Source organism: Oryza glaberrima, chromosome 1, assembly GCF_000147395.1.
Source record: "Oryza glaberrima chromosome 1, OglaRS2, whole genome shotgun sequence".
Taxonomy (NCBI): domain Eukaryota; kingdom Viridiplantae; phylum Streptophyta; class Magnoliopsida; order Poales; family Poaceae; genus Oryza; species Oryza glaberrima.
Genome location: NC_068326.1, coordinates 5,927,077 through 5,953,005, shown reverse-complemented (window position 1 = coordinate 5,953,005; position 25,929 = coordinate 5,927,077). Strand labels below are relative to the sequence as shown.

At 41.0% G+C, this 25,929-nt stretch overlaps 3 protein-coding genes across 4 annotated transcripts; 2 read left to right on the top strand and 1 right to left on the bottom strand.

The window, feature by feature from the left end:
• The first annotated feature begins 17,390 nt into the window (after positions 1 to 17,390).
• LOC127760108 (uncharacterized) lies at positions 17,391 to 18,703 on the top strand. Of its 2 annotated transcripts, none has more exons than XM_052284319.1 (3): positions 17,391 to 17,624; positions 17,795 to 17,942; positions 18,090 to 18,703. In XM_052284319.1, the coding sequence occupies exons 1-3, from the start codon at positions 17,548 to 17,550 to the stop codon at positions 18,150 to 18,152; spliced, it is 288 nt and encodes a 95-aa protein (XP_052140279.1). In that variant the 5' UTR covers positions 17,391 to 17,547; the 3' UTR covers positions 18,153 to 18,703. The 2 variants fall into 2 exon arrangements, with proteins under 2 accessions (XP_052140279.1, XP_052140278.1); XM_052284318.1 differs by having other exon boundaries at positions 17,789 to 17,942.
• A 2,792-nt stretch (positions 18,704 to 21,495) lies between these two features.
• Positions 21,496 to 22,430, top strand: LOC127760334 (uncharacterized). Its single transcript, XM_052284575.1, has one exon. It carries the CDS (start codon positions 21,727 to 21,729, stop codon positions 22,228 to 22,230), a length of 504 nt encoding a protein of 167 aa, XP_052140535.1. The 5' UTR covers positions 21,496 to 21,726; the 3' UTR covers positions 22,231 to 22,430.
• Positions 22,431 to 22,473: 43 nt separating this feature from the next.
• On the bottom strand, positions 22,474 to 25,877 carry LOC127760335 (uncharacterized). Its single transcript, XM_052284576.1, has 2 exons — positions 25,572 to 25,877; positions 22,474 to 22,943 (listed from the first exon to the last, which is right to left on the bottom strand). The coding sequence occupies exons 1-2, from the start codon at positions 25,752 to 25,754 to the stop codon at positions 22,686 to 22,688; spliced, it is 441 nt and encodes a 146-aa protein (XP_052140536.1). The 5' UTR covers positions 25,755 to 25,877; the 3' UTR covers positions 22,474 to 22,685.
• Positions 25,878 to 25,929: the final 52 nt, after the last annotated feature.

Below are 25,929 nucleotides of genomic sequence, written 5' to 3'. Positions count from 1 at the left end.
CAGCGCCGGCGGTGGGCTACGTTGAGGCGGCGACTGGCGTCGAACCAGCGAGGCGGCGAGATGGCGATTTTTTTTTCGATCTGGATACGGTGCGTGGGTGCAATGCAATGAGGGGAGGCGGATGGGTGGAGGTCACTTATTATCGGGCCCCACCGAAACACCCGAAATTTCGTTCCGGAATTTCTAACCCTGCTCAAGAGGCACGAGGAGGCGATTGATGGGGAGGAGGCCGACAATGAGGGGAGGTGTTTCCTCCGGGATCCACTGCACCAGTGCTTGAGCCGGAGGAGATCGACGACGACGAGCGGCCGCCGGCTAATGGCCTTGAGGAAATGGGAGCGAATGACAGATGCCCATTTTTGCTATTTCGCTGATTTGGCCCGAATGCAAGCCAGTTTGGCCGCCACACTCCACGCGTTCGTTCGATGCGGAACGGATGACGTAGCTGCGCTAGACGTCCCTCCGACGTAGCGAGCACTACGTTAAAGGCAGCGGCGGATCCATCGTCGGGGCTGGTTGGGGCTCCAGCCCCAGCTCCGGCCGGCCATAGCCCCATAGGCCATATGTGCTAACAGATATTTGCATCCAGCAGCGAGCCATCATGACAAGAAACGGAGTAGCTGGCTATGGAATCAGTACCTCCTAGTGCTTTCAGCCATATATATCCAACTGATTCTTTTATTGTAAGTGCAACCAAATACAAAAAATGGAAAAAAACATTGCACCATTTTTCAAATATATATTTACCAGGTACCATATACTTGTAATATTTTTATTCTTTATTTTGTGTTCTTTCTGGTACAAGTTAGAATTTTGATTGACAAAAAGATTGGCGTGTATAGTTTACTAACTCTAGGCCATGTTCTTTCAGATTTAGAGTTCTTGAGGTACTTTCTTTGTCAAACCATTAAACATTGTGATTTTTCAAAAAACTTATTATAGAGAAGTTTCTTCAAAATTCAATTAAATCAAAATTTAAAGTTTATAAGAGCGAACACTTAACTAATTATACGTTAATTAAGAGGCTTGTCTGAATTCTGATAAGCTAGATGATTGCTCGTCCGAAATTCTCATTCGAACAAGGCACCCTCTCTATTTTCATCCTAGATACACTACTGGTTAAAGGATCTGGATCCTCACATGTCAACATCTTTTTCTCTCCTTCCTTTCTCTCCTCTTCCTTCCACCTATCTTCTCGTCGCCCTCCTCCAGGCCATTCCTCCTCTTGCGCCCGCTCCCCTACTCCTCACCCATCCCCACTACCTCTGCCGCCGCCACAATCACCACCATCCGTTGGTGTTCAAGGTGGTCTATGAGCTCATGTGTCTCCCTTTGTTTCAGGCGGTTGGGAACCCAACTCCCTTGCACGGAAAATGGAGCAGTCCATTAGTGTGTGATTAATTAAGTATTTGCTAAAAAAAATTTTAAAATGGATTAATTTGATTTTTTAAGCAACTTTCGTATAGAAACTTTTTGCAAAAAAACACACCATTTAGCAGTTTGAAAAAGGTGCACGCGAAAGACGAGGAAGAGGAGTTGGGAACCTGCCCAAATGAACAGAGCCAAGCCTAGTAGGTAACTTTCTTCCATACTTTCTCTAGGTGACTTTATTCCTAGTTAATTTTTTTTAAAAGTTTAATCAACATTTCCAACACAAAACCAACATTATTATCAAAATTTATTATGTGTTATATTTAATTAAACTAATTTTAGTGTTGTAGATATTTAAAAAAAATTTTATAAAGTCGATCAAAATCTAAATAAGTTTGACTATAAAGATATAATATGAGACGGAGGGAGTACGGAGTACCAATCAAATATTTACATGCAGAGGAACATAGAAGTAGAGGACTGCAATGCTTTTCCCATCAGAGTTTACAAGGACAAGCAAAAATGTAACTGGATGGAAACCACAAGAAAATGCAATCCACCGCTGCTTCTAAAAGCAGTTTCCGCACCGTACGTCGACGACCACAGTGTCCCCCGCCTCCTCATGAGTCATGACGCACCGTATGGCAAACGACCAACGCTGATCTATGCGCAAACTCCCGTTTCAGGATGGCACGCATGCATAAAAACCAAGGTTTGCCATTTCCAAAATTCAGTCCCCCGATAGGAAATTTTTTTGGACGAAAATTCATTTTTTATGTAAGCATTTTTTTTTCAAATTCAACCAAAATTTGTTCAAAGTTCAGGATTTTTTCCCCAAAAGTTCCGCAAGTATCTGAATTTCGGCTTATTTGGTACCCCGAAAATATTTTTGAGTTCCGATATATATAACCTTGCATAAAACCGCATTAAAAATAGTGAGCAACGAACGCTACTAGAAAAACGATTTTTCATGGCGTTTAGAAAAAAATTTTGCTGGCAGCTACGAGATAAAACCGCCATAAAAAAAATAGGGAGGGTGGGGGGTCATGGACCGCCAGCGAAAACCTATCTTCGCTGGCGGTCCTCTTAAGCTGGCCGCCAGCGAAGATATGGTATTTTCGCTGGCAGCCCTCTTAACTTGACGCCAGCGAAAACATCAATTTTCACTGGCGGAGTGATGACGTTGGCCGCCAGCAAAAATAAACCTATTTTCGCTGGCGGTAGGAACAGTGTTTTGCGCGGTATTAAAATCGAGTCTCGTTAAAATCCTACCTACCCAGCCGGCGCTGCCTCATTTTCTCCGCGCGCCTCCCTCTCTCCATCTTTCTCTCCTCCTTCTCCTCCTTCGTCTCCTCCTCCCTCCCTATAGGCGATGGCGGCGCTTGGGTGGGCGGAGCCGCGGCGGTGCTCGGTCGGGAGGGGCTCGGGTGGGCGGAGCTCGGGCGTGGCAGCGCTCGGCCGGGAGGGGCTCAGGCGCGGCGGAGCTCGGGCGGGTGGAGCTTGGGCAGGGCGGCGCTCGGTCGGGAGGGGCGCGGGTGCGGCGGCGCTCGGGCGGTAGGGGCTCGGGCGCGGCGGCGCTCGGCCGGGAGGGGCTCGGGCGGGCGGAGCTCGGCGGATCTGGCCGCCACAGGGCCGTGGGCAGCAGATCCGGCTGCCGCAAGGTCGCGGGTGGCGGATCGGGCCGCGGCTCCCTCCAGCCTCGAGGCGCACGGCCCTCCCGGCCTGGCGGCTGCATTAACACAGTCGCAGCGAAGATATGTCTTCGCTGGCGATCGATAACCGTCAGCGAAGATCTTGATTTTCACTGGCCTTTGGTTTGTGGCGGCTCTAAATTCCGCCAGCAAAAACCAAAAATGGCCGCCAAGAAAGATAGTTTTCGTAGTTGTGGAATTCAGCTGGTTAGATTCTTTGTGGTTAATGGAACATACTCTTCTAACTTGAATTAGAGCTAATTATTTGTTTGGTGGTAGGCAACATATAAGTTAACGATGAGACGTTCATGGTAACTTCGTCAATCAAAAGATATATATTAGTCTAGTCTTTAGAGGTACACGTAAGAATAAAAATAGGGTATACATGTGTGCGTTGCATTTAGGGCTAATTACCCTTTCATTGATGTGCAACATACGGACAACAAAACACTTATGTGTGAGTTCACTAATCTCAAGACATGTATAAAAGCTAATTTTTATTAGGAGGTACTTATATAGATAGTGATTCTATATATATTGACATACTAATTTTTCAAGATGTTTATGGAGATAAGGTATATATTTATAGAAATTTACACGCGTGTAGATGAATCTACGTCGGTACTTTCTCCGTCCAAAAAAATTAAATCTAGAACTAGATTTGACACATTATATTACTACGAATCTGGACAGTATATATTTAATACTAGATTAGTTTTTTATGGTCACTCCGTCAGTGCAGAGTACTTTATTTTGAAAAAAAAAACAGAGAGCACGCACGATCAAAAGCTGTTATCTCTCTCTCTGTGCGCAAAACAAAGCTAAGGCTGACACTTTTGACTTCTCTTCCATAGTTCCATCAGCAGATCAGCTGATATCCAACTCCAAGTCCATGGCCCTATTTGAATCCGGAGGAGCTATTTAATAGCCCTTTGAAATCTTGCTATTTAAAAGTATTAAATGTAGATTACTGATAAAACCTATTTCATAACCTCTAAGCTATTTTGCGAGACGAATCTAACGAGGTATATTAATCCATGATTTGCTACAGTGATGCTACAGTAATCAGCCGCTAATTATGGATTAATATACATCATTAGATTCGTCTCGCAAAATAGCCTAGGGGTTATGGAATCGATTTTGTCGGTAATCTACGTTTAATAATCCTAAATAGCAAGATTCCGAGGAGTATTTAATAGCAAGGATCCAAACAAGGCCCATGTAAATATACACTGTTTACCCAACCGAGGTCCCTCGAGTCCATCGAAACGACGACGACCGACTGAATGGCAATCATCGATCGCTGCTCTGCTCCAGGAGAAAGAGCGACGCTGCTTTTATAATTCCGCCATGTGCGCGAATAGATCGAGTTGCATATATACTCATGCTCACTCCGTCTCACATAAAACGAATCTAGAGCGGGATATTATATATTCTAGTACTTCCTTCGTTTCACAATATAAGTCATTTTAGCATTTCTCATATTTATGTTGATGTTAATGAATCTAGACATATATATCTATCTTAGATTCATTAAAATCAACATGAATGTGGGAAATGCTAGAATGACTTACATTGTGAAACGGAGGAAATATAACAAATCTAGATAAAAATACGTCTAGATTCGTACTACTGGCATGTGCCACATTCAATATTAGGTTGGTTTTTTATGGAATAAAGGACATACTTTCTCCGTCCAAAAAAAACTTAACCTAGGAGGAGATGTAATCCCTCATAGGACAACGAATCTGGACAAAGGGTAATCCAGATTCGTTGTCCTAGGAGGAGTCACATCTCCTACTATGTTAAGTTCGTCACATCTCCTACTATGTTAAGTTCTTTTAGGACGGTGGGAGTACCTAACATGCTTGAGTAACATATCCTACTACTGTACACTACCTCTGATCTATCATATCCAACCATGAAGCCATGATCCATCTACCTTACATGATTAAACCGGCCTATGCATCTAGGGTTTATCGTGTTCATGCATGTACTCGATCGATCTCCAGGTTCCCGCAAGTTTTTTGTGTTGTAGTTGCATGGCGCCAGTATATATGCCACCGTTCCACTAGCAATATACTCTGTTTTTTAATAGATAACGTCACAGACTTTTAGATACACGGTTGATCATTCATCTTACTTAAAATCTTAAAATTTTATGTAAGAATAAATTGCATCGTCAGTACACGAACTTGTCAGGTGGGTGCAATCTAGTGCACAAACTTGTAAAATAAACGTTTTGGTGCATAAATTTATCTGGTGCGTGCGGAGGAAGATTAAAACAACACTACATAGCTAATCTTATTGATTTAGGCAATATATATGAGAAAGTTGATATTAGACATACACATCTTCATTGAAAAATACAATAGGATATAGTGATAGTATAAAAAATCGAGCAGTGATACAAAGGTTAGAAATATATGAAATTCATTATTTCCATAATGAAGGATAAAGCAGAGACCAAATTTATAAATATTAAATATTGAATGTCCTATGCATACTACACGTATGCACGTCACATCCTAATCAACATCAGCTTCGTAAAATTAACATTGCTAAGTTATTTTGGTCATCGTTCGCACGAACTAGATAAGTTCGTGTACTGAAACGAGCATTTTACAAGTTTATATACTAAATTACACCCACCTAACAAGTTTGTGTACCACCAATACAATTTACTTTTATATAAATGTATAAGATATAAATCATACTAAGTTGCTAATTAAAATACTTTTAATGATAAAACAACTCGCAATAAAATAAATAATAATTAGTACATATTTTTTTAATAGATGAATGAACAAACATATAAAAATCCACAAAGTCATTTATTAAAGAAAAAGTAATATATCCTTATTAGCTATAGCTCCGCCATTGTTGACTAGTCGAGCTCGATCTCATGGCCGGATAATGCACTCATGCACGCATGCTAGCTATCCACACGTCACTAGACTACGCTACGTCAGATCATGGTTGCCACTGTGTGTCGTTTACTAGCTCATGATACGACGTCGGTAAAAATAATGGTAAGAAAATTAAAAGTAAACTTATACATGATCTAGAACATACTACCTTCGTTTTTTAATAGATAACGTCATTAACTTGTCACACGTACGTTTGACCATATTCATCGATCTTATTTAAAAGATTTATGTAATCATAATTTATTTTATTGTGAGATATTTTGTCACTCAGAGTATTTTAATTAAGCATGATTTATATATTATTCATTTGCGTACTTTTAAATAAGAAGAGAATGGTTTAACATGTGATCAAATATTAATGGTGTTATTTATAAAAAAAAGACAGAAGGACTATGATTCATCGTTTTATGCATGCATGCATATCCATGATTGGAATTGCGATCGATCGATATATTTTTGCAGATCACTCACAACTTCTCAAGAAAGCATCCAAAGCTAGCTAGCTAGCTAGCCCAGGATGGATGAAGACAAGCTAGTGATCACTATTGGATCTTGCTGTTTGTGTACACTGCATATACGATTGCATATATCTCATGCATGCCCAGCGGTTTCCCTGCATGTCGGCAAACAGAGAGCACACACCAACTTAATTATTACCCCTCGAGTTAAGTTAATTATCTCACTGTTCATCCTTCAAGCCAGCTAGCTAGCTAGCTGAGATCGATAAGCTGATCTAGTGAGCGCGCTAGTAGAGTAGGAAGCAGCATGCAGCAGTAGCATAAGATTAAGAGATCAAAGATAAAACATTTTCAAACAATTAAACATGGCTGTTGAGATTACAACGTACACATCCTATAAACGAACATAACTTTACATGACCCAGGCCAAATTAAACATGCTCCCTCTATCTTAAAAAAAGGTTGGCTATACATCTAGACACACATCATATCCAAATACATACTCAGAGGTTGTCTTTTTTTTTTGGACGAAGGAAATACATGGATCGAGCTCGAGCTAAGAGCAGGTACAATAGTAGGCTATAAGACAGCTATAAATATATTTTAAAAAGATAAATGAATAGAGAGAAGAGCATCGGGCTATAGATCTATAGCCAACTGCATCATAGACTCCAAGACGTAATATGTGTATGACAGGTAGGACTAGATATTAATAGTATAGTAAGCGACTATTGTATGAATTGACTCCGGAGCTAGTAGTTGGCTATACTATTAAATTTAAACTTGCTCTAATTAAGCTAGTGCATGCAGTGGCTGGCGCTGTTGGGGGTAGGGTCGAGGAGCTAGAGGGGCCACGTGGACGCGGGTGTTCGGTAGCTTAGCATGAGCTGGGTGGGATTTGTGCATGATTGGGCTAAATTTGTCTTTGTCACGTCGCTGCCAATGCGAAAAGCGCGCGTGCTTGCGTTGCTGGTATATGGAGTACGTACGTCGCTGGGCAGCAGCAGCAGCTAGCGCGCACCGCCGCGTACGACGAGTGTACGTATAGTACTACTGGGGCATGCATCAGCTGCAACGATCTGTTCCTCTGCCAACCTTAACATGTACGTTCCAAAATAATTACACTCGTAAAAATCCATGTCCAACGTTTAACCGTCCGTTTTATTTAAAATAATTTATAAAAAAATTAAAAAAAATTAGTCACACATAAAGTATTATTCATGTTTTATCATCTAATAATAATAAAAATAATAATCATAAATTTTTTTCAAATAAGATGAACGGTTAAACGTTGGAGATGAATAGTGTAAAACTACGCTTATTTTGGGACGGAGGGAGTACTACAAGCATATGCATACGACGACAAACCAAACTTTTGCTTGCATCTTCACGCATGATAATGCGTATATATAATATATGGATATGGAGATTATTGCATTATTGTTACTGCCAATCTTATCAAATTTACACTGCTGCCTATATAGTGACGCCATGTTAGCTGAAAGGTGTGAGACTAGTTAGCAGCTAGCCAGCTTGATTCAATGCTTGCATGAATGCATGGAAGAAGAAGTACCAGTTCTAGAAGTATATATGGATCAAAACTGAGCTAGCATGTGAGCATTCGCCAAAAACAGAGCTAGCATGTGCAGTGGTATATACTACCTTCGTTTCAGGTTACAAGACGTTTTGAATTTGGTCAAAGTCAAACTGTTTCAAGTTTGACTAAATTTATAGACAAATATAAATACCAAATTAGTTTCATCAAATCAATAATTGAATATATTTTCATAATAAATTTGTCTTGGGTTAAAAATATTACTACTTTTTTCTATAAACTTAGTCAAACTTATAGCAGTTTAATTTTAACTAAAATCAAAACGTTTTATAACGTAAAACGGAGGAGTACATTGTATGGTTTGTTCATACGTTAATTTGCCAATTATATGCAGAACCGAAGGCGCCGGCCGGCACTATTTCGAGCTAGCTAGGGCAGGAAAATTTGCACACGGTCACTTCTGTTGTGTTCCTGTGTCGATCGATCTGTACGCCCCTTTGGAAATTGCAATTCGTTCGAGAGTTTGATTTGTCCATATATTGCAACCGGCCGGGGAGATATTCTGGATCGATGGTGCGTGCAGCCCTCCCTGTGTGTGGTTTAATCATATGTCATGTGTATTGGCACACGTAGCTACGCGCGTTCTTCATAGCAGAAATATATATATATATATATATATATGCATGCAAACAAGTTAGATTGTTCATGCCATATATATAACATGCTAGATATTAATCCGTACCTGAAAATTAAAACATGATAAAAGTTAATTTGATACATGTGGAGCTCGATCGTATGTTCATTAATCCTAGTTATGCTTTGTTATATATCCATAACATATATCAGATATCATTATGATTTATATTAATAATAATTAAACACCATCATATTCGATCTTCTCTGCCTAGTTATAAGATACTCCTATGTCTATAAGATATTCTTCATGGGAAGAGGACCTCTATGACAGGCAAGATCATTTTAAAAGCAAATAATTTGATTAGGAGATTTTTTTTTAATATATTCTTGCCATGAGAGGAGCTTGCCTTACAACGGATAACCTCATGAGTTGGCATGCTTCTTGTGCTCTACGGAGCCAAAAACATGCCGCCATCTCTTCAGTTCATGCAAATACTCTAGCTTAGATGTGTGATGGACAATCATGTCATGCTTAGACCGCATAGTATAGTGTGGGTGCGTGCTAGAGGGCTCAAGCCCACCAACCACGCTGGATCACTATATTGAGAGAGGATATAGGGAGAGGAAAGAAGAGGGTGAGGAAGAAGAACAAGGGGTTATGGAAGGAAGAAGAAAATGAGCCCCCCTCCAAACTCTAGATTCACCCCTGCAGACATGGAACTTCTTAGGAATACTATTGCAAGAACATGAAGAGAGTCTTAATTTGATGGCCATATAATCCTCAAAGAAGATAACAACACGACAAAATGAGCTTTAATTATAAAGTCTTTCAATGCTTTTAATTGAGCTATAGTTAATCTGATTTGCACAATGTTTATTTACTCCTAATAGTTTGTACATGTTTTAAGGATATTGACACATACTTTAATTTATCATTGTTTTCTAATCATGCATTCATTAAAAAATAAAATATAAATACGTACGATTTTTTTTTCATGACAAATCAGCTATATTATGTTTACAAATCAAAATTTAATATGTTTACGTATATTGATGGCTTAAGATTTTGATCAAATTGCATATATTTTAAAACGACATATATTATACCCCCCCCCCAAAAAAAATTCTCAAATATAAGCATTTTTTAAATTTTAATAAGCATTTTTAGGATACCAGTTCCAACGCACGGAAATTCACGCATTTTCAGCCAATCAGATGCTTAGAAAGAAAATCCAAGGAACTTAACTTTCAAATTTTGATCAATTAATGCATCTAAGAGGGAATCTTTCCTTTTTTTTCTTAATATTTGTCAAACAACATAAAAATGCTTATATTTAAGCACATAATGAGTATATTTACTGATGAAGGAAGTGAGATTAACATAGTAGCTATATCCAATAGAGAAACATTGATGTTACCGTTTTGGAGACCCCAAGATTTTACACACTCCATCATCAAAACATGTGGCTGGCTGAGCTAGCTTTCAGGCCGTACACAGTAGCCCACATATACTTCCAATGCATGGCCACAGAGTTTGTTGGGTTTGGACTTATGCATGTATATGTGCATGCATGCAGATGCAGTACAAACTCTCTTATTTCCTAGCTGGGACCCTGGAAGTGACTACCCTTAAAGCTAGCAAAGCATGCTGTTGCATGAATGAATATTGCATTGCATGCAGATGCAGGTAAGTTCTGAGTAGCACTAAGGTCCTGATTTTAGGACCCCTTTGATTTATAGGAAAAATATATGAATTTTGGAGGATTTCAATCCCATAGAAAAAAAAAATCCTATGAAGGCCTTTGAAACAAAGGATTGAATCCTATCCAATCCTTTAAAATTTCTATAGAATGGGTAATCCTATGCACATTTTGGAGAAAGTTAGCAAGAGGTCTAACCTCTTGGAACATTTCCTCTGAGTCTATCTCTCTCATCTGATTCCTGCGTTTTTCCTGTAGTCCAATCAAACGGCCATTCCTGTGTTTTTCCTGTGTTTTGCAATCCTCTGTTTTACAATTGTATTCGTGTCAGAATCCTGTGTTTTTTCTATTCCTCTGTTTTTACATTCCTACGATTCAAAGGGGCTCTTAAATCTCCATATATAGAAGCGAATTTCAGATTGGTTATTTGAGGGCTAAGTTCCCTGTTTGATACGCTAAGTTTCTAATTTAAAAAAGTTGCATATATCCGGTTGAATGTAGAGGCTGGGTAAAAAAAACCTTCTCTAAAAAAATGCAGATGCAGCTAGAGCTGATGCAAGTGGCCAGCTGAGGCCTGAGGCCATATGGAAGGTAGCTAGCTAGCAAAGCATGGATGTGATGCCCTGGGAGGAAACCAGTCCCCCACATCTCCGACGACGCTTTCATTGGAGGTGGTGGCATCCAGCGAGCAAGAGCATTATACATGCATGTGATCCGATTCCGGTCCTGATCAATCCCCAAACCTGCAGGCTGCATATGCATGCTGTGCCGGCCGGGGGCCGGCCTCTCTCTGATCGCTCTCTCTCATCATGCATCAGTCCATGGCTCTGAATCCCACAAAAGAGGGCCAAATCTGTGGGCGCGCCATTGACGAGCTATGTACGAGCAGAGAAATTGGACGGAGTATGTCTCTTTGTTGGCCGGATGGACGGCTAGTTTGATTTTTTTAAAATGTCAAAATTATTTAAGTTTGATCAAATTTATAAAAAATATATATTAATATTTTCAATACAAAACAAACATATTATAAAATATATTTAATATTGAATTTAATGAAACTCATTTGGTGTTGTAAATGTTGCTTTTCTTTATAAACTTTATCAAACTTAAAGAATTTTTTTTAGAATTACACGGTACAAAGCAGACACTCACAACGCACGCACACAGACACTCACCCCTATGAACGGACGCACCTATGAGCACCTCACTGTCGACAGGTACGTCGCCTACCAATGAAAGCACAAAGCGTTAAATCCTGGAAAATTTGTTCCCATGGGAGTAGTCAAAAGAGTAGCGCGCGTTTGTTCCCAAAACAATATATAAGTGCTTGATAATGATAGGTGAGATTGTAAGGAGGCTTTGCTGGAGAGAGGTCTCAGGTTGAAGTCTTATAAACCAAATACCTGCATATTTTGTGCGAACAACACATATAGATGCCTCATAAAAAATAAAATAATTTTTAAGTTATCTTTCACGCATGCGGAAGTAAAAAATGGGTGCACCCTTATATGCGCAACGGTTATAAAGTAGAAACCAGAACGTATTTACCCTTATTAGTGTCAGTTTTACAATCGCACTCATAATAATGTGAAAGCATAGACATACAACCAAGTATACTGGGGCGGAGCTAGTATATATTAGGGGGTGCCCATGAATCCGGTCAATTTTGCTATACCTCATCTATTTTCACTATGTATGCACCCCCTATATACAAACTTAGGCACCCGTATCAGCTTAAACTCAATCTAAAGTAGAGTAAATTAAGCAAGTGGCACCACCCTCTGTTTCGCTCTAGCTCCGCCGCTGAAGTATAAGAAATATAAAACACTACCAAAGAATACATAGGATGAATGGAGGATCTACGATATATTCAAGCCCATTAAGTTTTGAAATCCAATTCGGCCTCCGGAGATGATACTGACTTCAAACGGATCTAGAAGCTTCATGCCAACTCCGACTTGGGTGATCTTGGACTTGATGGAAAGCTTACCTTGTCACCTTTAATACGCATCCGGTCTTATATCCAAATTCATCTCGAGTCAATAGGAATCATCAAAACAAGACAGTGTTGTTGCTGAAACCAAACTTAGGCCTTAGACCTTGTAATATACTACGCCCATCTCGGAAGTGTCTCCCTCCACCTTTATGAATTAGCACTTAATCCTAGCTTTATTTTACTCTATAAATAGCTTTGTACACCCTCAAATACAATTGGGTTTTGTTTAGTTGAATTTTGCCAAGTGCCATACACCTCGTCTCTAATCCTCTCGCTCGATTAGTCAGCGACTTATAGATTTAGAGCCTCCAATAGTTGGTGTGTTGATTTGCCGGAATCGATTAGATCTACCACTTCAATCACAACTATTTCTTTGTGCTTAATCACCTATTCGCAATATTTGGATTGAATCTTATCTTGTTCTTGCAGTGTTTTCTCGTTTGTATTGCAGGGATCATCAACCGCGTGTCACGGTTGATATGACATCGTTTGTGGTGTAGCGATGGCACGACATCCTAGACTTATTATGGTTGGTAGCCACGTCGCAAACGTCGCGCTCGATCAAAACAAGAGTTATTTTCTCATCAAAAGATCGAGCCACGAGAGAGAGCGCGCGTCATCAAATAATATCCCTGCTAGTGCTCTTTTTTAATATCAGGTACCTTATAATTAAGAGGTTTGGAATTAGGCCCTGTTTGGAAGATTAGCCCAGAACTAATTTTTGAGAACTAATGTTTAGTCATGAATTGGTAGACTAAACATTAGCTTAGGGTGGTATGTTTGGATCCATGGGCTAATTCAAGGCTAAAAGGTGGAGAGAGAGGAGAGAAAGGGAGAGAGAGAGAGCTGCTTTTTAATGGTCCCCGCACAAAATTAGCCCCATTAGCATCCCTTGGAGGGGCTAATGTTTTGAGGGGGCTAATTCACTTTATCCTCAAATTAACCCACCTGTTTGGATCCTTGAGAGCTAATTTAGAGTTAAAAGGTGAGGGCTAATAATTAAACCATGAAACCAAACATAGCCTTAATCAGCACGGGTAAGAGTGTCTATACTAGCTAGCGTGATCTATGTTTTTCCTTTTCTTTTGAAGTCTTGGCATTGATGTCTCGATCCAAATGTCAGACTTTAACCTGTTATTGGTGCTTATAATAAATTCCACATTATTGTAAGTTGTATAGAAACCATGCATAATATATGCTATAATTGTATTTGGATAACAAATGTAGTAGTGTATATTCAGGCGTTTTTGGTACATTAGAATGTTTGATACTCCCTCCGTTTTATAATAGTCTCATATTATTGATGATTTGATTTTTTTTACTTGTCAAACTTAGTTTCATCTTTTAAGTTTGATCATGTTTATTAAAAAGTTTAGCAACATCCACAAGTACATCAAATATATTTTAATAGTATTTTTTTATATTGAAATGTTGGTATTTTTTAAAAAATATTGATTAAACATTAAGTAGTTTGACTAAAAAATTTAAAACATCTTATAATATAAAACATAGGGATTAACAGTTATGATCACTTATATACACATATGTACTTCTCACAATATAAAATGGAGGGATTAACAATTATGAATTTATGATCATCGCCGCTGTACACAGGCCCTGGGACTCCTCCCTCAGCCATGCACCCATGTCATCTTGTTACAAAAAAAAATATTGATTGGTTGTCTATATATGAGTCCATTTAAAGTAGAGCCCTACGCAACCAAAAGAATTTCTATCCCTTTAAAATAAAGCAATTAATGGTTTCAGCGCAATTGCAATATGCCCGGTCTTTTGGCGGCTGGTACACGTAGCAGTGCTTACTATACAGTCGTACTGACATACACCCTCCGTTTCGAAATGTTTGACGCTGTTAATTTTTTAGCACATGTTTAACTATTCGTTTTATTAAAAAAATTTAGTAATTATTAATTCTTTTCCTATCATTTGATTCATTGTTAAATATATTTTTATGTAGGCATATAATTTTACATATTTCACAAAAGTTTTTAATAAGACGAACGGTCAAACATGTGCTAAAAAGTTAACAGTGTCAAACATTTCGAAACGGAGGGAGTAGTATATAGTGCCATGTATGTCTATACAGCCATACTTGTCTGAGACAAAGGAAAAAGCCAATATATATGTATGTTCTAGATTGCGACATACAGATAAGGGCATCTACAGTAATCTAGATAGCCACCTTATCCTACATGTATTCAGAATCTCTTCAACATACACATACAGCTAATTAAATGCATGTTACGCATCCGCACGTATATACAGGAAAAATATTTTAGTATTTGTTTTCAAGATTGATCTCATAAGGCGCGCGCGCGTATATATATATATATATATATATATATATATATATATATATATATATATATATATATATATATATATATATATATATATATATATATATATACTCTCCCTCCGTCTTAAAATATAAGGGATTTTAGATGAACGGGATACATTCCTAGTATAATGAATTAGACGACAAAACTAGAATACCTCAACTTTATCAAATCCCGACGCATTTATCATCGATTTTCACAAACCTCCAATGCAATAGCACTACTACATGATAGATTTTTTGCGTGCGGGTGGGCAGCCCGCACGCACCAAGGGGTCTAGGAAAATCGCGATTTTCACGTGCGGGTGGCGCACCCGCACGCGAAAATTGCGCTTATGGCGCCCGCACAGGAAAACTAAAAACCGAAAAAAAATTCAAAAAAATAAAATACCTAGAATCGGCGCCGCCGCCGCGGCCGCTCCCGGCCGCCGTCTCCTCCTCCTCCTCCTCGTCGGCGGTGGCCTCCACGCTGCCCGCTTCCCGCCGGACTCCGCGCCGCCCGCCACCGCGCCGCCGCCCCCTCCTCGTCATCGGCGGCGGCGGCCTCCGCACTGCCCGCCGGATCCGCGCTCCCCTCCGGCCACACCGCGGCCGACGCCCCTCCCCTCCGCCGGATCTGGGGAAGGAAGGAAGGGGAGGGGAGGGGAGGGGAGCGGATCCCACGCGGGGAGAGGCCGGACGGCCGCCGGATCCATGCGGAGACGGCTGCCGGATCCATGCGGAGACGGCCGCCGCCCGCCGGATCCCGCGCCTCCACCGCCGCCGCGTGGAGATGAGGCCGCCGCGCGCCGATGCCGACCGCCGACGCACCGCCGCTGTCACCGCGCGCCGCCATCGCCCGCCGAAAGGAGAGGAGAGGAGAGGAGAGGAGAGGTGTGAGAGAGAGATAGAAAGAAAAAGAGCTAAGAGGGGAGGGGTGAGGGGAAATTTTGAAGTAGGTGAGAGGGAAAAGTGGGAATACTATTTTCACGTGCGGCTCTTCGCACGGAAAAAAAAACGAATCTAAAACTGGATGTGATACATTCTAGTACTATAAATCTGGACATACCTCTGTCCAGATTTGTTGTACGTACTAGAATGTATGTGTCACATCCAGTTTTAGATTTTTTTTTTGGACGGAGAGAGTATGTTAATTATGTCCATCATTTCTTGAAGAGTCGCATATATAACCATTCGAACAAGAACCAGGGTGCATGCATGCATGTCCTCATGGGCTTAGGATCCACTTTCCATCAAATCATCCATCGATGGAGAACAAAACCCACAGAACAGAGGTACTACGGCTAGAGATCAGCAGAGACGATAGGCAGCTAGCTAGCTAGTGCGTACACCACACACATGCATATGCACGCCCAAAAAAGGGGTGAAGTGGTGGCTGCTAGCAATTGCAGATATGGCATATTGGCAGCATACATGCCAGCCGGCCGGCCGATCTCGCCGAGATCCTCTCTCCCCTCTCCCCGGCCGGCAACATGCCGTCGTTCGCGGCTGCCGGGTCGATCCGATGCTTCCCGGGTCCTCCTCGATCGCTCGCTGATATCGCATGCATGCACGCACGCAGCCTCTGCGACGCCGTCCCATCGCTGATGATCCGGGCCAGCCGGCCGGCCGGCCGGCGTACTGCGTGATTCTGATCAGATCAGCCAACACGACATGAACGCATGTACTACCCCGGCCGGCCTCCGCCCAACCAATCTCTTAATCTCTCTGAATCTCTCGCATAGTATCTGCAGGTGTGTGTGTGTGCGCGCGCGCAGACTGCTGACAGCAGAGAGCGCAGAGATTATCTCCAGCCCTTGACCGCCTCTCCCCGCCCTGTGCAAGATTCCCCATCCGTGCATCGATCGTGCGTGCGTGCGTGCGTCCATGTGTGTTCATTTGCATAATTGCATTGCATGCATGCCATCATCGGAATCAAACATTCTGCATTTCTCTGCTAGCTAGCTAGCTGGGAATATGTATGTATATACATATAAATATAAATGATACATACTCCGTTTCAAGTTATAAGACATTAAACTACTTTTAAGTTTAACTAAATTTATAAACAAATATAGTAATATTTATAATATAAAATTAGTTTTATTAGATCAATAATTGAATATATTTTAATAATAAATTTGTCTTGGGTTGAAAACGTTATTTTTTTTCTAGAAACTTAGTCAAACTTAAAACAGTTTAATTTTGATTAAAGTCAAAACATCACATAAACAAAGGGAGTATATATATCGGTCACCCATGCATGCACCATGCATGCTTGTATATATATACGTTAATGATGCAACTGCATGCACACATATTTTATTCCTGAAGATAAATGAATATGGTATTATGGTTCAGTCAAGTGCTGACAAGTGTCTGCACTAGCTAGAGATATATATGCATGTGCAGCGGTGTGGTTATTCAACGGGAGATGCCTTGACCAAATCAAACCCGGCCTGCCTGCCTGCAGAGACTGCTTGAACGGTTTGTCGTTAATTAGGTTGCGTGCATGCTGTGCTTAGCTTAATCAAATATTCAAATCAACTCTAGATCTAGGCTAATCTGGGTGCAGTAAGAAAACTACACAGTACTACGCGTTTCTTGTTCACACTTGCAGTAGTGGCCGTAGTACTGTGTGAGCAAGCTAGCTAGCTCCCTCTCCACCACCAGCTATAAATACCGGCGTTTGCAATGATCTGCAGCCAGAGCCAGCCAACCGAGCACACATCTTGTTATCTCCTTAGAGTGCTCGATCTCTTTAATTAGTAGCACTGAACAGTGAACACCAGTGCAGTTTAAGCCACAGCTAGCTGAAGAAGAAGACGAAGAAGGAAGAGGAGGAGAGGAGGGTTGAGCTAGCTCTAGATCAGCAATGGCGAAGCCGCAGCAGGAGGTCTACTTCGTGTTCATGAACTTCGACCCTGTCTATGAGCGCCTCAGAGCTGACCGGTCTGTACACATTATCGAACCACATAAATCTACACATATTATTGCAGATTTCACACACATATATATTCTACTGCCATTGATAGAATGATACATAGCTAGAATCTATACATATATACTGGTAGTGTAACAGCAGATCAATCGTGTGTTTCTCTGAATATTGCTAGCTGCAGGTCCAAGGAGGGGTCGGCCACGCTGGACGCCTACCTGAGCCACAAGCACGACAAGCTCCTCGCCAAGCTCCTGCAGCCGGACACCTACCGGAAGAAGTCGTCTCTCGCCATCGTCGACGGCTTCGCCGTCGAGATAACCGATGCTCAGGTCAGACAAATATAAGCTGGCTGCTGGCATTTTCAGTTATAACTAATTAGTAGCAGAGTTGCAGTAGATGACTTATATCACTGGTAATATATCATCTGTAACCTTGCTATACATCAGCTAGCTGATTTGGTGGTCATGGCAATGCAGGCGAGCATACTGAGGTTGGCGAAGGAAGTGAGGGTGGTGGAGAAGAACCAGGAGCTTGCTTGATCGATATGACCGGTCAAATTGATAGAGATTATTACACATATATATAATACATATGTGTGTGCCAATCAATCAACTACTAGATGCTTAATTTAATTTGGCATCAGCTATATATGGCTATATATGTAGCTATATATATAGCAGTAAATGGTTGCAGTTAATTACTAATTAATTAAGCTAAATTGAAGGAGTTGATCGATCGAGTCAATTGCCTTTGCTGCATGTGTCGGTGTGTGTGTGTGTGTGTGTGTGTGACAGTGTGAGCTCCCATATATATATTATGGATTTGTTGACTCCATTGTCAAGCATAGCTGCTAGTATGTGTATATTAATACTGCTTAGCAGTGATAATAATAAATTAATATATGTAGTTCTTAGGTTCTAATTATTGTCAGAGGACGACGACTTCTAGCTATGTCCAACCTAGCAATGTAATGGTTAATTCTGCATGGTTTTGTTCAAAACCTATTTGTATTAGTAGTATAAATTATAGCTACTACGACTCATCATATATGTGTGCTATGCTGCATTCTGCCGCTCTAATCTCTGTCAAACATTGCAATTCGTGTGTGACTTTTGGGTGTTGTTTCTATATGCATGAGCGTATCATCAATGCATGGATAGTTGCACGCTTTGGGCTCCTAATGTGAGCGGTTTAAGGTCTTTGTTGACCACTTTGTTAAGACAAGACAAAATTAAGGAGCTGAGATATAGCTTGCTAGGAGTGATCGAGGTGTGCCAGCTTTGAACAACGGACCTCTCTTGAATTTGTGATCAATTAATCAGATATGATTCCTAATTAGCACTTGCAAAGTCTCCGAGAAGATGATCTTGATGGAAACATATATGCATATCGATCGATGTACATGTTTGGTTGATCAAGAAACCTTTGCATGGAAATTGGGAAAGTTGAGCAGCCTAGCTATAGCTAATAAGCATATCTAAATCTATCTCATCAGCATCTTCAGTCTCTGTGTGTATTTGTGCCTCTGAGATGATCGAAGCTAAAATGTATTAGATCGAAACTACAGTTCAGTTTTGCATTTATAGTAGTCCACCTATCTAGGCAGCTAGTGAATTGATCCATTTATCAGAAACATTTTTATGTTTAAAAATTGGATGTTATGAAATTAAACATGGCAATTTACAAGGTCCGGTTAATTACTGAATAATTCATCAGTATAGTTAGGTTATGGTTGAAACACATCATTCTAAGATTTCAATATATTATTCAATTTGAATTGATAATACATGGACTATCAATCATAATATATCATCACAAGGAATTTCAAGTGCAAGCTAGATATATATAGAGCTTTAGCTTACAGACAGGTGCAAACAGCAGAACCGAGATCCATGCATTTTCATCAGAAGAAACGGGTGTTCTTTCTTTCTTTCCTTTTTAATAGAGAGAGAGGGGAGGGGGTGTATAGATTAATTTCAGTTACCTAAAATTTTTAAAAAATTTAGTCAATTTTCTCATCCTCTGGAGACAATCCAGTGGTTCTCATTACACACTATTACTTATTTAAACAAAGTCCCATGTTTCTTAAACAAAAGGTTAAACAATTATTCTAACGTAAATATGAAATAAACTCATAATTCATAAAAAAAAATTAAAAAAAATCATATTAAAATTTCATTTTTTAAAAGTTTTCCCTTCTTGCTTACTAGTTTGGGTAGAACGGATTTGTTTTGTTTTGTTTAGCTCCGTAAACTGTGATAATAATGACAATCTCAAAGACGATGTTAACACGCGTTCTAAGCACCAGAGATTCTCTCTCTCTTTTTATTAAAGAAAATTGAATCACTGCATTATGGGGTAATTATTTTCCAACCTAGGCAGAGCACCACCACCACCACCAGAAACGACATTTACTCTTTTGCTATATTATAAGTATTTTCTAAATATAAAGCCTTATATATGTTATGTTTTAAACCGACCGGAGTCTCAAATTTTAGATACGGCCTTAGCTCCCAATGACTCGGAAGGACTAAATTAAGGAGATATATATTAAGGCAGTGTAATAGTGTTCTGTAATCAAAGGCCAATATGAAAGGGAAAACGTACAAATTGTAGAGCCAATGACAAGTTGATACGTGGAGCTATAGTTGGGGTATTAAAAAAAAATTAAAACTCCATAATTAACAATGTAGGAATGCAGGAACATGCGGTCGTGCACCATGTCTCCAAGCTCTGAAAGTCTGAATAATGGTGTCAGCAAGTTTATCCCAAAGGCATGCATTTTTCTCCCTGCCTGCGTGACATGTAGCCCTGCCTGCCTGCCTGCCCGCCCATGCACCATCCTCCATATGAGAGGCAACGACAAAGCCAATGCATTATTCTGCATACAGATGATACCTTTCAAAGGATATATATCACACACTGCAGTAGTACTGCTGCTGTAGGCTACACAAGTGGCTAAAGAAAACCACGTCATCCGATCAGGTAATCCAAAGCAGATAATGCTACTATTGCATGCATATACTCCATCCGTCTCAAAATATAACAAACCTAAAACCGGATGATACGTATCCTAATACTATGAATATACTAGGATGCATCCCTTCCGATACTAGGTTGCTATATTCTGCGAAGGAGAGAGTATATCGTTCCATAGCAGCAAGGAGCCAAGGAACTTAGTTTTGGATTATAAGAACAAAAAAATTAAAGTCACGATGTATCGAAATAAAAATGGTAGTGCGACTACTAAGGTTTCTTTGATTCGCGAATTGAGCAATTTTCGGTATTTCACGATGGGTTATATTTTAAAATGTACATAGACGATAATATAAGGTGTACTTAATTTGTTCAATTGAAGAAAGACATGTTTCTAGTAAATGTATTTAGTATGCACATGCAACAAATGAGAAAAAAAAAGACTTCACCCTTAGAACACATGGATATATGTCTTTTCTACTATGTGATAATATCATCGGTTATGTCTATCTCACAACTCAAAAAGTAACATCATCCGCCATTTGAGATGTATGACTAGTAACCTGTGAAAACATGAATGAACCAATTAAAAATAATTAATGGGTAAAGTTTTTTTTATATTTTTGTTGTTTATTTTTAAAAGCTAATATTGAACAATAGAACTATAATATATACTTTTTTGGAGAAAAAAAGCTCTAAAATTATAATTTTCAAAATTCATGTCTCAAGCAGTACCTTGGGACATGGAGTACTCTTTTCGTCCTAAAAATTAATCTAGTATTAAATATTAATATATTCTAATATTATAAATTATTATTAAATATGTTAACATTCTTTTTATTTTATGGGAGGAAGGGAGTGCCATCTAAAGTGCGGCAACGGCAAGTGATTCTTTCTTTTTGGTAGGTACTTTGGCTGCGTTCCGCCGTACGTTCCCTCTTCTCCTTTGCTTGGTCTCGTTTCGTCGCTGTCGTAACACGAAAATGAAAGGGAGGGGCTTTCCTTAGCGATTAATCAAGTGTAAGCGCCGGTCTGGTGCCGGAATCCAGTCAAATCGCCCTTCTTAAATCACACCACAAAAATTCACAAATCCACAAATACTAGTATTAGTACTAATCACGAGAGCAAGAGCAAAGCATGGCCCCCGCAGGCGCCGCCGCCGCCGCCCTCGCCCTCGCCGCCGCCGTCTGCTTCCTCCTCGTGGCCCCGGCCCCGGCGCGCCGCCCCGCCGACCTCCCGCCGCAGGCGGCGGTGCTGCTGCCCGAGCCCGTTGACTACCGCGAGGCCGCCGCGGACGCGGAGCCGCTTCTTCCGCCCAAGCCGGTGGCCGACGCCGACGCCGCCGCGCTCGCCGTTCCGGAGGAGGAGGAGGAGAGGGGACCCGCCCGCCCGCGCGCCTCGCTGCTCTGCCTCGTCTTCCGGTGCGACGACGGCGACGAGGCGAACGCGGTGGCGGTCCGGAGGAGCGGCGGCGGCGCGCAGGACGGCGGGTGGTGGCCGCGGGCGGCGTGGAAGGGCGAAGGCGACGAATCCGACTCCGACTCGGACTCCGACTGCGACTCGGACTCGGACGACGACGACGACGAGGGAGGCGAGGGCGGCATCGTGGGGTGGTTCTGGTCGCTGGCGCATCGCTTCTGATGATTTCTGGATGATCCTGGCCGTCCATGGCCGCGGATGCTTCTTGTGATCACGTCATCTTGTTTAATTAAGCATTATTAGGGGGGTAGATATAGTACTGTAATTCCTCCTCCATGCAGATCATCCCAATAGCATCATTGTGTGTGTCTGCAGTCTGTAAAGCTATATTGATGAATAAATGATGCTCCTACGTTATCACACATGATAGAGAAACTGCATGATTTAAACCCAAGAAATCACAAATGAGCAAAAGCAGTGACAGCTTTGAAATTATATATGATTCATTTTGGTGCTTATTCGCATCACAAACGTCAGACAAACAAACAGGCTACTACTTGCTATCCATGATCTAGAACAACTGGGAAGAAATAAAAAAAATCACATTTCAAGATATTCCCTATTTGGTGGACAACAATATCTGCCTGCCGGTATGGGAGCAGAGATGCGATGAAAGCTTACTCCTCGTCGATCTCATATTCATAGTCATCATCGTCGTCGTCATACTCATCGACATCGCTGGCCTCGTCTTTGGTGCGGTAGCGGAAGTCCGTCATCTCCCTCCTCCCGTCGTCCTCGTTGATGAACTCCACACCATACACCGCGTCTCTGTGCTTCACCACCAGCCAGCGGAGCAGCCTGTCCTCCTTGTTCAGGTAGTGGAGTTCTTGGGTGAAGGAGGGTGGAACCATCATGGTCATTTGCATAAGTTGGCCCTGCAAACACGGCATTAAGAAAGCTTCAGCAAATCAAGAAAAGTAATCCAATTCGATATGCAGCTGGTATTTGTTTTTGTCAACATTGGCCAGTAGCAGAAATTATATCACTTTGCTCTGAGGCTTCCAAACTCCAAAGTAGTACTCCCTCCGTTTCAAAATGTTTGACACCGTTGACTTTTCAGTACGTGTTTGACCATTCGTCTTATTCAAAAAATTTAAGTAATTATTTATTCTTTTCATATCATTTGATTCATTGTTAAATATACTTTCATGTACACATATAGTTTTACATATTTCACAAATTTTTTTTAATAAGACGAACAGTCAAACATGTGCTAAAAAGTCAACGGTGTCAAACATTTTGAAACGGAGGGAGTAGTTGTTTTCAAAGCAATCAAATCCACATTCCTAAATACCTTGCTAGTAGCCAAGCATATATAAACATGTTTATATCACTTATAATTGGATCGAAACTTGAACAGAAACAGGAAAAGTAGCAGTTAACAAACAGTTAGAATATAGTTACTAAGAACTTGCCATGTACATATACAGCCATTTTCTAATAGTGATGTATTTAATTACTAAGTTTTACTCTCACTTGCAATATCGAAGGTTTATCTGAGAGTTAATTGATGATGAAAATACACTCTTATGAACAAGAACATACGAATGTACATCCATTTAGAGCATTGTGAAATATCAAATGCGCATCACTGCAGCCATTCTCATTACTCATGCAGTAACAGTATTAGTGATAAGTGATAACTTGTAGGGTAACTTTAACTCTTAACTTGTATGTCTGCGTCAGCACCACTTAAGATGTGCAATTGAACAAGGTAGATTCATTCCATAGAACTTTTTTTATATAATTACATGCACAGCTATTCCATTAGCAATAGCTTATGACATTGTTCTCATATAAAATCAATGTGAAATCACACTGACCTATGTCCAGACTTCAGACTTCAGACCTCAGAACCCCACTAAAAAGCATTCAGCTCTTAAATTTTTTATATGTAACAAGAAGAAAATAGTTAGCAAATTCAAGTCTCCATTAATAACCATATATGTTTGATAAGGACAAATGGTTCCAAGTCTCAGAGCGACCATCAAGGTGACTGAGGAACTGTCAGCAAAGCCATAAAACTCACAATCCTAGTGCATGCATCACAATTTCGTACAAGTAAAGAGTTGCAACCATTTATGATATAGCGTTGCATTTCAGTCTGATTTTCAGTTTTTGGCACAAGATCGTGCAGTCAATCTCAACAAGGTATTTCGACATAAGAGCCTGAAATCCACACTTGGAAAGATGACATTATGGGTAGTAGGAGATATCCTACCTACTGTAAACTGACTAATGGTGTGTATTTTGCAACCCTTTCCAAAGTTCAATTACTATGCAACAATCAATTGACCATTCTTCACATGCTGAATATAAACACATACAGATATTGTATATTTTTGTTACTAACTTATCTCCCATAACAAGCTGAAAATAAATCCTTAGGATCCACAATGTTGATTTGAACTCAATAGTGTGAGATCATATAACTGTTACAGTTTTGAGGAAAACAAAGCAACTATTACACTAACGAAAATGCTAGTGTAGATGTGGAAATGGATAGGACACAAGGAAATGAAAAATGTAGCCCTTAGTCCTGTACTATAGTCAGTTATGGGGCTTATGGCAACCCTGAAGAGCATGGAACAGGACAAAGGCATAACACCTCTACAATTTTGTAAGAAAATTTGAAATGACAGCCCAAGCTTTAAACACTGTAGAGATACCCTTCTGGACATTTCACAGAGCACCTGAGGGCACAACCAAATACCATCACAAAACTTTGGTGCACATCCACACAAGTAGCAAAGTGCTTAACGCAAACAAAACTCCAGATATGAATGAACCAGATGTATAAGTCACGAAGTATAATACAATTAGTCAATTATTTCCCCCAATAGACCAAGAAGAATACTTCAATGGCACTAACATTCAAGTGCCGTGTCACAAAGTGAGTTTTTAGAGTCCCAATAACCAAATTTAAGTAAATAGGATCCTGCAAATAAGATGACCAAAACTAGACTTGGATAACAGAACTGAAAGAATATGCACCATTCCACCTGTAAGATGCTTTCCATTAGCATCGCGGAGGTAATTTATACCTCAAAACTATCAAGGGTTATATTATTCAAAGCAAATAGACCATTTACTGCAGCACATCTGTTTTTCTGAACCACCCAACCAGAATAATCCTGATATTCCTGAAACATTTAAACCTAAACATAAAACGCTAGCTCCAATGATAAGATTCTACGGCATTCACTAGGGAAGTCCGTTCGGCACTCCAGGGCGTCAAGGACATTCTACGGCTAAACCCAGTGTGGCATTTCATCGAGCACATCAAAGGCGACACCCGCCGGCAAGAACCAGGAACCTCCTCCGCAACACTCCAGTCCACTTAAGCATTTCGTCGAACACGCTTCAATCCACACGGGAGCAACAGATCGCCACCAAACCCCACCGATTCCACGAGGCACTCACCGTCACGGCACACGAAGGGAGACAAGAAACCTCACGAGAGACAACAAACAAAAGAGAGGGGCGGCGAATCAGGCTCTGACCTTGAAGTGGCGGCCGTCGAGCTTCTTGATGCCGTAGCCGAGGCAGATGGTGCCGAAGGACTTGACGTCGGTGACGACGCCGTTCCGCTGGTACGCCCGCCGCGCCACCCGCCCCACGAGCTCCGCCATGGCCTCCCTGGTCACCAGCGGCTTCACCAGCAGCATGCAGTCGTAGAGCGGCATCTTCCCCTCCCGCTCCGAAAACCCTCTCGCCCTCCCGCTCCGAAAACCCTCTCGCCCTCCCGCTCGCTGGCTCTTCACCCGCCTCTCCGCCGGCCGCCGCCGCCGCCGCCTTGTGTGCTCGGCTCGACGATCTCGGAGACGCGGACTTGGTGGAGCACTTGTGCCTTCTTCTCCT